The 15,763-nt window shown below is 39.6% G+C and overlaps 1 protein-coding gene across 2 annotated transcripts in view; it reads left to right on the forward strand.

The window, feature by feature from the left end:
• The first annotated feature begins 2,496 nt into the window (after positions 1-2,496).
• The window catches only part of LOC139976302 (polyamine-transporting ATPase 13A3-like), a 54,581-nt gene continuing 41,314 nt past the window's right edge, over positions 2,497-15,763 (forward strand). For both annotated transcript variants that reach the window (XM_071984960.1, XM_071984961.1), the window contains exon 1: positions 2,497-2,690. In XM_071984960.1, coding sequence (XP_071841061.1) covers positions 2,675-2,690 — 16 coding nt within the window. In that variant the 5' untranslated portion in view covers positions 2,497-2,674. The remainder of the gene's footprint in view (positions 2,691-15,763) is intronic.

Below are 15,763 nucleotides of genomic sequence, written 5' to 3' on the forward strand. Positions count from 1 at the left end.
TATTTGGCGGTGGCTAAAACTTCATCCAACACATGCTGCATGAGGTAAATGACTCTTCGTGGTCGTTTCTGTGACCTTTGACCGTATAGCATGTAGTCACTCATGATTATTATCATAATGTCTGTACATCTCTTGTGTATGAGTATAAGTACGTACACTCATATATATATAATCCACATCGATATGGGTTCACTGGGTTTCCATTTGGCCTGTTTCCTACAAGATTTCTAACCGCAGGCGCGTAGCCAAGGGGGGGGGCGAAAGGTGGAGACCGCCCCCCCCCCCTCGAGAATATATTTTTGGTATTTTTATTATGATATCGAAGTTTTATAGTAGCCGACATAAGAGGTTTTAATATTTGTACACCAATAAATTAACTGTGTCTGAATTTTCGAAAATTCCTTGACCAACATTCTTCATCATACTACCCTCTACTCGTGCAATTTCGACCGGTCTGTTAGGGGTTGAAGGGGGTTTTTCTATATTGGTTGTCCACAGATGAAATTTTGTGCAACATTATGAGTATGTTTTGAAGTGAATTTATTATTCAAATTCTGAACAAATAATGGGCTTAAAACCTTGAAAAGTGGGACGGACGGGTATTGTGGGACGTTACGTAGAATTACCTACAAATGCAATGATCCACAGGAGATATGAATGAAAAAAAACTATTGGGAAAAGCTTGGTTCCCAGGCAAAAGTGTACATCTGGTTGGTCATTTTCAAGCCCGAGAAGTGCCATTTTCGGTGATCTGGGGGCTATAAAAACCAGAAATTTTCTTGTACGCTGCGCGCCAACCAATGGTGGCGCTCCGCTTAGATAGTAATTCGCCTGCACCCAAGCAAATGCCCCCCCCCAATATTTGAAACAAATCGCCGCCCCTTTGCCAAAGCATAGTATAAACCACAGAGAATAGGCCAAATGTGAGACAATTTGAAATAACCTGTTGACCCCTGGAAGATAATGTTGAAACCCTTTGAGATAACCTGATGACCCCTTGAAGCTCAGAGTGTGAAAACTAGGTGTGTTTATATCACCCAACACATAACTGTACGTGATCTTCAAGATTACTTCAGACCAATTGTATATTGAGCCACTTCACAAAACCAAAGTGAACTGAAGTTGACCAAAACTATGTTCACCAAAAGAAAATTATACCATCGGAAAGTTCACAGATTAACTGTTGTTTTAATTTTGGAGTTATCATGTTTCCAAGGAATTCAGATTTGACATCTATTGACCTCACATGACCTCTTCCAACAAACACTAGGGTTCTTGAACTTATTAAGGATCCCAGTATGAACTTCATCATCCAGTCTTCCCCTTTTGGAGTTTACAAGTGTTTTCAATGTTTTCAGACTTTGACTTCTGTTGACCTCAAATGACCTCCTCTGTTGACCTAACCTCGACAGAAAACTATACGTTTCCTTCAACTCACAAAGGTGAATCCACATACCAAATAAAAAGTTCATCCAAACTTTACCTTTGGATTTATCATGTTTACTAAGTTTTTCAGACCTTGACCTCTGTTGACCAGTGACCTTCAAGAAAAAGTAAGGGAAGTTGCATGTATTTGCTGGGGTGAATCCACAGTAAGTATGAACTTCAATTTTGGAGTTACAGTGTTTTACTGGGTTTACAGACTTGGACTTCAAATGACCTTTGACCTCCACAGAAAACCATAGGGCTTTTAGTCTCGTGAATCCACATGTCAAGTACGTGGTTCATCCAACCTTTGCTGTTGGATTTATCATGATGACAGGGTTTTCAACATTTTCGAACATGCTAGAATTTCTCAACCTATGAAATCCCGTGAATGGCACTGGGTAGGGCCATGATCGTTTTATGGAAGTGTCAATCAAGACTTTTGGAAGAAGAGGGCGTAGTCGACTCTCGTGGGATTGGGGTACTTCCCTGGCAAAAATAGACAATTAGACATCCAAATTATCCAATGATGCACTCTGGGCCATAATTAGTCCATAAATTAGGTTTGGAATTGTGCAAATTGATAACCTTGAATTATTGTGTGGCTTAAAAGGGGGTGCATACCCGGAGAGACTGGTTATGAAGGTAGGGACCACGTCCTCTTCCACCCCCTCCCCCCCTTGCGTACACCACCTAACTTTTCTTCTTTGTTGCCGTACTGGTTTTTTGCACTTGCTACAAATCACTTATTTAAACCACACAATTTGGTAAAGGGTATTAGCCTAATAATGTCAATATGGCACAAGATCAACGAACTTCAAAGTTGGTGGGTTACCGATGAGGTCGCTTCAGAGTGATACCATGCATCATAGTAGTCATATAACCAAATTTGGGTGAGATCAGAGGCTTCATGAATAACCCTCTTTTATTTTTATTGTATTTTCAATAATTTATTGCTCGTCCCTTCTTTAAATTAGAGGGCAGTAGACAAGTCAAAAGGGAACAGTTACTCGAGTCCGCGCATGAAACATGAAAAATCGTTTTATGGCTGACGTACCAAGTAGTAGGCTGGACATGACAACAATATAGCGCTTAGCCTACAATTAAGGTTAACTACGGTGGGTTAACGTCATGCATTTGCAGTTCCAATTTGATCTGTTTTGTGATTGAAAGATGTTTGGTCCACTTCAACATGACTTCATCTGAAACAACGAAATTAACATGAAATTAGATATCATCGAATTCTATAATGAACCACCCATCAGGTCTGTATCGCTGTTAAAGTTTGTGTCACTTTCGATAAGCATAGAGGCTAAACGTACGTCGTTAGGCCAAACTTACCCAACGTTAGGCCGAACGTAGTAACACTAACTAACATTGGCCTAATTCAGCCTTGGCCAAATTATGCCCATACCTAGATGCCTATTGATACAGCATGTCCCAATTTACGAGGCCTATCCTACAACTATAGCCTAAGCTGGGCTAAATAGGCGTATTGTTACATGTAATGTTAGTGTAACTGTAAGGCAAGGCTAAGGTTGGCATTGGGCTAGGCCTAGGGACAAACTGAAACGAATGACAGCGAATGACCGAATGACAATTGACTTTGTACAGGGTTAATTATCATTTGCGAATGACAGCGAATGACAACGAAAGACAGTGTTGAGAAGAGATAGAATGATTAACGGAGTGGAGTAAATGCGGTTATTGGTATTCTGCGCAAAAATGATTTGAGGAAAATCGCATGTTACGTGGTTGCAGGGTTTTGGTGTACTTTACGGAGAGAAACCACAGGGAAAGTTTTTGTGTGAGAATGCTCTTGAGTGCTGTGCTTTTTACCTCTGTAGATTTATATAGAAAGATAACTGAAGCCGTTTCAAGATTTATAGTATTGTTAATTTGTTAGTTTCTAACAATTAATATCGGAAAAATGACGTTAAATTTATTTTTTAAAATCAGACTTACAATTTCGGTTACTATAAGGTGCGTTTGTATCTTGTCCGTACTTTACTAGATCTAGATACCCACGAAGTCTGAACTGTGATATCCGGTTGAAGCAAATGTCTGTGCTGTCATTACTGTCATTCGTTTTAGTCAACGCAATTTTTTAGTGTGTACAACATATTGTCATTCGTTATGTGTAACGCAATTGGGTCATTCCGTGTCAAATCACGGATGGCTGTTGCTACACCCTCTCCAAAAATTCCCAAATTTATTGTATGATTGGACCACCATGAAATAAGCATATTCTGAAAATTTCAGTTGCATTGCTTTACAATTGGCCGATTTATCACACTTTGAAATTCCGCAATTTGTCGCCACCATGGCATTTTGGCATATTCTTAACTTTTGAGGTTTCATTTCTCAGCAATTAAACATTCTACTACCTTTCTATTATAGCTGCCTATAGAGTTCATCCCATAGAACAGGAAAATGAAAAATTAGGCTACAAAAATATTGTCTTGTGGAGTTAGGTCAACTTAAAAGTGTCAAAATATTCGATTTTTGTACTTTTCACTAAAAATTGTGCTATTTTTAGTGATAAATTACTCCTAAACCGGAGTGCCATGAGTGCCAGAAGACTATGTTTAAACCTAACACTTATATACATACTGTACATATACACCCAGTACAGTGTATGTACTGTACACACTGTACATACATATGTATGTACTGGTTGAAATTCATTTTTTTAGTCTTCTAATTAAATGAATTCAACCAGGAGCAGACAAGTACATTGCAAATAGTATTTTTTTATATGAAATTAAAACTGCACAGTATTGAATTTAATGACCTTGAAGTACAGTACAATACCCAGGCTCAAAACAAATGGAACATCAAAACAGGCAAAAACGTTTCTTTGTAAAAATCCCAAACTTTGAGGATTTTTCATTTCAAAATAAGGCAAAACACCCTCCTGAAATTTTTTGTACAAACAGGGTAGTACTATATCTCTTCCAGAAAAAATTATCAGATTTTTTTAATTTGACGCGTTTTGAGTTATTGGCCGTCAAAAACAACCTCTTTTGTACATCGGAGCAACTTAACAACCTCATAAATTAATATTGAGAACAGCTAGAACCCTGAAATTTGTTAAGGTGTAAGAACTTTATACTTATAATTAAAGTATAAAACCCTGACAGCTCTAACATGGATACTTTGGTAAATAATTGGCATCAAAACCCCTACCTCATGTTGAATCGCAGCATGGAAAAGCAACTTTAGAGTTGCACAACTTGCGAACATATAATAGGAAAGCATTGTAATCATTATTTTGCAATGTTTGTACTAGACATAATAACCTCTGAAAGAATCAAGTACCCTAAAGCAATGGTTTAGGAGCAATTCATCACTACAAATAGCACATTTTTTAGTGAAAAGTACAAAAATCGAATATTTTGACACTTTTAAGTTGACCTAACTCCACAAGACAATATTTTTGTAGCCTAATTTTTTATTTTCCGGTTCTATGGGATGAACTCTATAGGCATCTGTAATAGAAAGGTAGTAGAATGTTTAATTCATGAGAAATGAAACCTCAAAAGTCAAGAAAATGCCAAAATGCCATGGTGGCGACAAATTGCGGAATTTCAAAGTGTGATAAATCGGCCAATTGTAAAGCAATGCAACTGAAATTTTCAGAATATGCTTATTTCATGGTGGTCCAATCATACAATAAATTTGGGAATTTTTCAAAGATGTCGAACTACAACATACCCCAAAATTTGGTGATTTGATATGGAATGACCCAATTGTCATTCGTTTTAGTAACACCCTAGGCTAGGTCCAGCCCAATTGGTCTTGTTCCCAGACACCCCCACAGACACTTTAAAATATATTTATGATTACACAGTAGCCTAGCTATACATAACAGAAACCGTAAGTAGATTGCATGGCCAAGGTTTTAGTGTAAATTTACCTTTTTGACTTCAAACATGACACAGTCTAGGTATTTGCAATTTGTGTGTCAACGATGATGGTCAGCCTATACAGGAGCAATTAATTTTCTTACAGTTTCTTCAGGCTGTAGAGCTCTGTAGAGATCTTTACACCATGGAACTGTCTACTCTACTGATCTGTTACCCTCATCTGCCACAGAGAGACAGATAACATTTTCACCAGACAAAGATTACATTAAGTTATAGGCCTAGTACTTCATACTTATGGCAGTCTTACTTAGGCTTACTTTCAGAGGATTACATAGGCTTAGCTATGCTAAGGATTACTTAGGCTTACCTAGACAGGGCTTACAAAAATAACTTATGGACAGAACAAGGCTTTGAAACTGTGTCAGAGGGATGTAGTACATCATATCAGCAGCCAACTAATTGAACCAGATTATCCAGAAAAAAATTTCCAAACTGTACCAATTTGGCTAAAGAAATGTTATCCAGGGTTGATCATCTTTTACTGGGCAGTTTTGACAGCCAGGTCAAAGCCAGGTTTTCACCAGGGGACTTTTCCCACCTCAAAATATATTTAAACCATTCCAGAATTGCAGAAGTGAAGGAAAATCCCCTTAAATGATACAAAACAACACATAATAAATTAGGTGATCTAGATGCATTATTAATGAACAAGGGAATAATAACTATGAAATTATAACCAATGGAAAGGAGTAAGGAAGTTTCATGGCCACGGGGGCACCATTCAGAAGCCAAAATACCTTGCATACAGTGCAACCTGGTTGACTTTTTGAAGCATTCTGCCATCACTAGAAATGCTTCATTCTTTTACCTACCGCTTTTGGTTGACCATCAATTCTGCAAATGCCCCAGAAAATTATACATAACTTTGTGATTTCTTTCTAATAAATTATAGGTAAATTCCTCAGGTTTTGGGATTTGAATGCTTTCTAGGCAAGGCAAAACCTGATGCTATATTCCTAAATAATTTAAAGTATCAACAGGAAATATTTCAAAACCATTCGCAACACTATAAACCTGTCTTCAGTCTAAAAATTCTTTTACAATGAATGGTGAAATGGTAAATTTGCGATGAAAATTAGAGTACAGTTATAGGGGGTGGAGGGGGGGGGGGAGCACTCTTGTCCTCATAGCCCTATCCTCCAATCTTTCACCTTTGACTGTAGTTCATTATTTCAACAGAATGTAATTTGTTATAGTACAGTTGGGAATGCCGTACTGGAGGTGGTACAGTAGAACAGTACAGTAGAACAGTAATACAGTAGAACAGTAATACAGTATGTAGAACAGTAATACAGTACATATTACAGTATTACTTAATGCAGTAGAACAGTAATGCAGTAGAACAGTAATACAGTACGTAGAACAGTAATACAGTACATATTACAGTAATACAGTAGAACAGTAATGCAGTAGAACAGTAATGCAGTAGAACAGTAATACAGTACGTAGAACAGTAATACGGTACATATTACAGTAATACAGTAATGCAGTAATGCAGTAGAACAATAATACAGTAGAACAGTAATACAGCACATATTACAGTAGAACAGTAATACAGTAGAACAGTAATACAGTACATATTACAGTAATCAGTAGAACAGTAATACAGTAGAATAGTAATACAGTACATAGAACAGTAATACAGTAGAACAGTAATGCAGTAGAACAGTAATACAGTACGTAGAACAGTAATACGGTACATATTACAGTAATACAGTAGAACAGTAATGCAGTAGAACAGTAATACAGTAATACAGTAGAACAATAATACAGTAGAACAGTAATACAGCACATATGACAGTAGAACAGTAATACAGTAGAACAGTAATACAGTACATATTACAGTAGTCAGTAGAACAGTAATACAGTAGAACAGTAATACAGTAGAATAGTAATACAGTACATAGAACAGTAATACAGTAGAACAGTAATACAGTAGAACAGTAATACAGTACATACTGGTAATACATTAAAACAGTAATACCGTACTTATTGCTGTAATACAGTAGAACAGTCATACAGTAATACAGTAGAACAGTAATACAGTACATATTACAGTAGAACAGTAATACAGTAGAACAGTAATACAGTTCATTTGACAGTAGAACAGTAATACAGTAGATATACAGTAATATAGTAAAACAGTAATACAGTAAAGCAGTTATATAGTAGAACAGTAATAAAGTAGAACAGTCATACAGTTCATTCGACAGTAATCAGTAGAACAGTAATCAGTAGAACAGTAATACAGTACATATACAGTAATATAGTAAAACAGTAACGCAGTAAAGCAGTAATATAGTAGAACAGTAATACAGGAGAACAGTATACAGTACATATTACAGTAGAACAGTTATACAGTAGAACAGTAATACAGTACATATTACAGTAATCAGTAGAACAGTTATACAGTACATATTACAGTAACACAGTAGAACAGTAATACAGTAGAACAATAATACAGTAGAACAGTAATACAGTAGAACAGTAATACAGTAGCACATTAGAAATGCAGTGCAAAACAGAATTTTAAGGGTCTTTGCTGGTTATGTTCAGTAGAACCAGGCTTACATTTTGCCTCTCAGAACAGTAAATAACGATGACCAATATGTACACTGTAGGAGAAGTGTAGGTTTAGTGACGAGACCACTGGACCGTGACCGGACAAATACCCCCCAGACAAATACCCCCCGGACGATTACCCCCCAGACAATAACCCCCCGGACGATTACCACCCGGACAGATACCCCCGGGACAAATACCATCCCGGACAACTACCCCCCAGGACAACTACCACCCGGACAGAAACCCCCCGGACAATTACCCCCGAGGACAAAAACCCCCCGGACAAGTACCCACCCGGACAACTACCCCCGAGGACGAATACCCCCTAGACAATTACCCCCCTAGACAATTACCCCCCCGGATAAATAACCCCCGGACGAATATACCCCTGGACATATGCCGTTAACTTTAGGAGACGGATACAGCGACGGATACGCCCGTCTTTTTTCGAGTTTAGTTTCCCGCGGGCCTCAACATATACACTGGTCCCTCGGGCAACTCCGAGAGCATATTTACAATTGGGTCAGGGTGACGGTTAAACTGGCACCACTAGGTCGTCGTGTGCCCTGGCCCTTATAACCTCCTCCCGACTTTTAAAAAGATTCGAGCTTTTCATATATAAGCCCCCAAAACTCCTGGATAGGGTTTGACAATGGACCGAGGCCCGGGGGTTGGGTTGGGAATTGCTCACTGCTGGTAGTAACCAGGGGCGTATCCAGGATTTTCTAACCTGGGGGCGCGAATTACTATCTAAGCGGAGCGCCACCATCGGTTGGCGCGGAGCGTAAAAGAAACTTTCAGGTTTTGATACCCCCTAGATCACCGGAAATGGCACTTCTCGGGCTTGAAAATGACCAACCAGATGTACACTTTTGCCTGAGAACCAAGTATTTCCCAATATTTTTTTTTTTCATCCATAACCTTTTTGAAGATTGTAACCAGTCACACATCATGTTCGACCTCATTGCATGTCCTGTTGATCATTGCTTTTGTAGGTGATTCTATGTCACGGCCCACAATATCCGAAAGCCCCACTTTTCAAAGTTTAAAGCCCATTATTTGTTCAGAATTTGAAAATTCACATTTCTCGTGAAGAAAATCACTTCAAAACATATACATAATGTTGCACAAAATTCAATCTATGGACAACCAATATAGAAAAACCTCCTTGAACCCCTAACAGACCGGTCAAAATTGCTACGAGTAGAGGGAAGTATGATGAAGAATGTTGGTGAGGAAGTTTTCGAAAATTCAGACACAGTTAATTTATTGGTGTACAAATATTACAACCTCTTATAACGGCAATTATAAAACTTGGTTGAAGGAAATGAAAAATAGCAGATATTTCCGATATCAGATATTTCGAAACCGAACACTACACACATAGGCGTAGGAGGCGGGGCTGCGGCCCCCCCCCCCCCAACCAAACTTGTTCCCCTGAAAATTCGGGCAATATGCTGAGAATAAATGAATAGTTTAAAAATTATCTCCTTGGTAATTAAAATAAAGTTCTAGGCTTGGCAGACTAATTCGCCATTACTACTGTAAAAGAGAGTTTTGACATAATTAGACCTGTATGCTTTTTCTCCATCTACATAAGACATTTCGTTGTTTACATTAGCATCCTGCGGATGACTGCGCAACTTTCACGGACCGTACGGTACACGATGCCATGCGATGTAATGACCTATGCTTGCTTATATGATATTGTATGTATGTGTGTATGTATGTGTGTATGTATGTATGTATGTATGTATATGTGATCTTCCCGCAAGCAGGAACTCGCGAAAGAAGCCATGGAGGCTTATAGACTCGCAAGCTGACCGAAGCCAATCTCTCGGCACACATCCATTTAACGTCCATGTCGGGAAGTTGTTATTGAACAACACCCTTGCCAGACGACACACCTTGCTGTCGGCGGGGAATCGAACCGGGGATCTCATGACTGGGAGACGCCGGCGTTAACCACTAGGCTATACACTCCGCCTATTGACATTAACATGTTGAACGCGCGCTTCGCGCGCGAAAAATTTTGGTTATATTTTTCGGGCAAGTCGTTACAGCCCCCAAATCCAATTGGGCTCCTACGCCTTTGACTACACACATAGACAGTTTTGAGGCTGTTCATTTTTGAACATGCATTTTCATGCTCACTGATATTATGTGATGTCTGCTCTTTGCTTTACAAATTCGAACAGGCGTGTAGCGAGTAATTTGCCAACGGAGGGGCGAAGCCTGTAAGCAAACTATCTAAGCGAAGCGCCACCATGGTTTGGCGCGAAGCGTACAAGAAAATTTTGGCCGAAAAAGCCTCCCAGATCGCTGGAAATGACACTTCCCAGGCCTTGTAAGTTGCATTTAAGCATTGTCTATTTTTAAATTACTAGCGATATCATAGAGAAAATTTGCTCGGGGGGGGGGGGCGGTCGCCCCTTCCCGAAATGCGTCATGTTCCCCGACGACTCGGTCGAGTTCAAGACCAGCCACAGTTGGTTCCATTGCACAATTGAACAATTGTTCAAGGCGTCCATACACACACACGCGTTATGCTAGACCATATATAGTATATATATATAGATACATTAGTGAGAGAGGAAAAATGGAAACGTCAACTAGAGCACCAATGGTGCAGAAGCTCATACCTTTTCGAGCTTAAAAATGTAGGGCCCACAAAACTTTATGACCCACCAAATTTCCGGCCATTTTTCAGATTCCACCAATTTTGGGCCCATGAGGGATTACCCCCCCCCCTCCTCCGTTAGCAGAATACTGGCCACACCACTGGCTATAATTCCTATTTTCCCCCTTTAAATCCTGTTTTACCCACTCTCTCAAACAATACCACTGACCTACCCTATTAAACTTTCTCCCCTCTACCTGAGCAGACTTGAAGTATGGAACGCGAAAAGGGCAACCGTATTTCGTTGCCTAAACTAAGTTTGTTTCGTTGCCTAAACTAAGTTTGTTGCTGTCTAAACTAAAGCTGTTGCTGCTAGTTTACCATGTTGCTGTTGTTCGTTGATGTCTAAACTTACGTTGATGTCTAAAGTCACGTTGACGACTAAACGCGCCTTAATGTCTAAACTAACTCACGTTGATTTTTAAACCTTACGGTTGATGTCTAAACTCACGTTGATGTCTACACTTTCGTTGCTATCTAAAGTTCCGTTGTGAACACATTGTGAACGAACATCATTCTTTCTTTTCCAAAAAATTATAACAATCAACCGCAAGTTGCTTCCGTGCAGTGCTAACAACATATCTATTACAGAGATTTTCATGCTAAATACAGCCAATGATGTTTTCTCAAATTTCCCGAGATTTGTTTGGTTAATAGTCCCTTACCCATTGTCTGCAAACATGCTTGCATCTTCAGTGCTCAATGAACGCAAAGTATGATGGTTTAACTATGTAACGCGAAAAAGGGGGGGGGGTAATCGTTAATGTCATGCCGGATTTGTAGCAACAGCCATGTAAATATCCTTAACAACCTGATTTGTCGAACAAAATCACGTTGTTAACGATATTTACATGATAGTTGATACAACTCCGAGGACGTTATTTACATTTATATTGTTAATGTCATATTTGAATAATTGTTTTATCACAGAAAGTTATGAGTTGAGACAATCTATGAATTTTGCGGGAAGCTACCACAACATCTCTGATACTGAAAAGGAATTTAAATCTCACAGTATGTTTTGTTCTCTCCATATTGAGAGTTGATAATGTAAAATGTGCATTTATACCACAGTTATTTCTTCGTTGCAAACTTGCGTAAAGTTTTGCGGTCCCTTTGACCACGTGCTTCAAGTCATGATTCTGGTGCAACACTAATTCGTGTGCATAAACTACTGCAGTCATACATCGTCAAAAGTAGTCATTGAAGTTTCGACATTGCGTAAAAATGTTATTTAAATACTATAATTTTCGTGGAGTTGGTTGTTTCCAAATACTGAAAAGCATCCAGGGTAAATGTTGGATCAGTTGCTCTATGGTTGGATGTAGTCTGCGCTTCGTGAGTAACAAGAGGGGCACAGTATTGAAGTACGTAGGCAATATGACTCACAGAACTAGTTTACTAAACCCGCCAAGCAAGTTCATTCGTAAGACCAATCCAGTTCGGAGTTCCGATTTGCGAAATGGATTGTGTTGTAAATGGAATATACACAAACCTCGCTCAGCATTGTTAAGAATTTTAGACCAAAAAACCCGCTAACATGTTATGCAAGAAACGAATCATCCAAGATACACTCGAGTTTTGACTAAGGCTATGTGTTGTAGGTAAGGTGATATGATCTTTTCTCCACAAATTTTCAGGATATGCGCATGTGCAGTTGAAACTCCGAAGTTTGAACAGGCCTAATACAAATTGCGTGGAATTTAGCGAGATATGCACACTACATTTGCGGGGATATTTGAAGAGTTGGGGTAGCTGGTGAAATCGCTGCAGGTCAAAGCATCGAGGTACTATATACGGAGTTGGAGAGGAGGAAAGAGTGGCAGGGCAGGCGAAATGAAGGTCGGACGGCCGCCCTTGTAAAACAGCGAAGCTAGGGCACTGGATGGCATCCGCCATATATATATACTGTGTAGAGAATTCACAAAGTACAGGCAGTGATAAGATCGAATCTTCTCAACTATAAACACTAGTAAAAGTATAGGTCATATAATAAACGCAATTGGTGTTCGATCGGGACGAAAAGATTTGTCTTTAGTAATATTACTGTCATTCGTTTTACTTGATTGCCGACAATCACAACATATCCAGACATCATGTAATGGTTCAATAATTCAATTTTAAGTACAGTATTTTATGCTGGCATTTTGTCTCGACACTCGTTTTACTTGATTACCGACATTCCTAGATTATCTCTACACATTGTTGGAGGCGCTCAATGAAATCAGTTTAAAAATGCAGTATTTTTATGCTGGTACTTTGTCTAGACACTCGACGCTTTACTTGATTGCCAACATTCACAACATATCCAGACATGTAATCAGGCGCGTATCCAGGATTTTCTAACCCGGGGGGCGCGAATTACTATCTAAGCGGAGCGCCACCATCGGTTGGCGCGCAGCGTACAAGAAAATTTCTGGTTTTGATACCCCCCCAGATCACCGGAAATAGCACTTCTCGGGCTTGAAAATGACCAACCAGATGTACACTTTTGCATGAGAACCAAGTGTTTCCCAAAAGTTTTTTTCCATCCATAACCTTTTTGCAGATTGTCACCAGTCACACATCATGTTCGACCTGATTGCATGTCCTATGGATCATTGCTTTTGTAGGTGATTCTACGTCACGGCCCACAATATCCGAAAGCCCCACTTTTCAAGGTTTTAAGCCCATTATTTGGTGAGAATTTGAAAATTCACATTTCTCGTGAATAAAATCACTTCAAAACATACCCATAATGTTGCACAAAATTCAATCTATGGACAACCAATATAGAAAAACCTCCTTGAATCCCTAACAGACAGGTCAAAGTTGCACGAGTAGAGGAAAGTATGTTGAAGAATGTTGGTGAGGAAATTTTGGAAAATTCCGACACAGTTAATTTATTGGTGTAGAAATATTGCAACCTCTTATAATGGCTATTATAAAACTTGGTTGAAGGAAATGAAAAATAGCAGATATTTCCGATATCAGGTTTATCGAAACCGAACACTACACACATAGGCGTAGGTCCCGTAGGAGGCGGTGGCTGCAGCCCCCCCCCCCTCCCCAACCCCTAACCCACAACCAAATTTTTCCCCATCTTTTTCAGGCACCTACTGGAAGAAAAATAAATGGCAACGAATAGCTTAAAAATGGATCTCCTTGGTAATTAAAATAAAGTTGTAAGCTTGGCCGACATTACTACTGTAAAAGAGTTTTGACATAAATGGATCTGTATGATTTTTCTCCATCTACATAAGACATTTGGTTGTTTACATAGCATCGGTATACTCTGCAACTTTGACGGACCGTGCGGTACACGATGCTATGCACTGTAATGACCGATGCTTGCTTATATGATATTGGCATTGATATGTTGAACGCGCGCTTTGCGCGCGAAAAATTTTGGCTTTTTTTTCGGGCAAGTCATTACAGCCCCCAAATCCAATTGGGCTCCTACGCCTTGAACTACACACATAGACAGTTTTTGAGGCTGTTCGTCGTGGAACATGCATTTCAATGCTCACTGATATGATGTTTTATCTGCTCTTTGCTTTACAAATTCGAACAGGCGTGTAGCGAGTAATTGCCAAGGGAGGGGCGAAGCCTGTAGGCAAACTATCTAAGCGAAGCGCCACCATGGTTTGGCGCGAAGCGTACAAGGAAAATTTTGGCCGAAAATGCCTCCCAGATCGCTGGAAATGACACTTCCCAGGCCTTGTAAGTTGCATCTAAGCATTGTCTATTTTGAAATTACTAGCGATGTCATAAAGAAAATTTGCTCGGGGGGGGGGCGGTCGCCCCCTTCCCGAAATGCGTCATGTACCCCGACGACTCGGTTGAGTTCAAGACCAGCCACAGTTGGTTCCATATAGCACAATTGTACAATTGCTTAAGGCGTCCATACACACACACGCGTTATGATAGACCATATATAGTATTTATATAGATACATTAGTGAGAGAGGAAAAATGGAAACGTCAAAAATGGAGTTGTCGGTGTAAGGGGTAGGGTGAGGCGCACACCCCCTCCGTAATCCTTGATCTGTCACTGGCTACCCTGTGTATATTATAGGGATCAGCGCTTTAACTATGACTGTTCCTCTTCTCTTCCCGAGGTCTTGGCTATCTTCTACTCCCTCCTTTTTTCCTTTTTCTCTCTTTTTTCTTTTTCTTTTCCCTTCCTTCCTTTCCTCCATTTCTTTTTTCCCCCTCCTTTTCCCTTTTTTCTTCTCTTTTTTTCTCTCCTCTTTTCCTTACCCGGGGGGCGCGCGCCCCCAACGCCCCCCCCTGGATACGCACCTGGTAATGGTTCAATAATTCAATTTTAAGTACAGTATTTTATGCTGGCATTTTGTCTCGACACTCGTTTTACTTGATTACCGACATTCCCAGATTATCTCTACACATTGTTGGAGGGGCTCAATGAAATCAGTTTAAAAATGCAGTATTTTTATGCTGGTACTTTGTCTAGACACTCGACGTTGTACTTGATTTCCGACATTCACAGCGTATATGCATAGCCTATAAGTATAACATTATAACATTTTAAAAGTTGTTTACCGTGCAGCCTCCTATTCGTATGAGTTGTACTAACGCACATGTTATCTGATAGGCTGGCTGTGGGAGATACGGTAGCTTATAAAACAAGGTTTCCACAAGTTTGCGTTTGGTGACTCCAAATGGACTTGGACCTCCAAGACCCCTATTGTTTTTGGTGCAGGTGTGTATAGCCACGTACAATAGACTGACCTGTGTTTATTTAATGTATCAAAATGGTGGTTCGGGCCATTTCTATAGTAACAGCTAGTTCTGCTTATACTAACACCTTTCTAGTGTACTGAAGTCATCGAAACCTCAATGCATTTTGCATTCTGGTTTACATTACGCGGTTGAGCAATTTTGAACAGCGCCGATAGCAACAACGTAAGTTTAGACAATGACGTATGTTTAGACAACGGAAGTTAAAATAACAACGTGAGTTTGAGCAACAACGTGGTAAAACAGCAGCAACAACTTTAGTTTAGACTACAACAAACTTAGTTTAGACAACGAAATATGGTTGCCCTTTTCGCGTTCCATACTGAAGCACTTCTTGCCAAAATTTTTGGCTGGCTGCCTACATACCTCAGGCTCAAAGACTTCTAAGAATCGGCAAGTGCTGATTGGCTATAGGGCTCTCA

Source organism: Apostichopus japonicus, chromosome 11 (assembly GCF_037975245.1).
Source record: "Apostichopus japonicus isolate 1M-3 chromosome 11, ASM3797524v1, whole genome shotgun sequence".
Lineage (NCBI taxonomy): Eukaryota > Metazoa > Echinodermata > Holothuroidea > Aspidochirotida > Stichopodidae > Apostichopus > Apostichopus japonicus.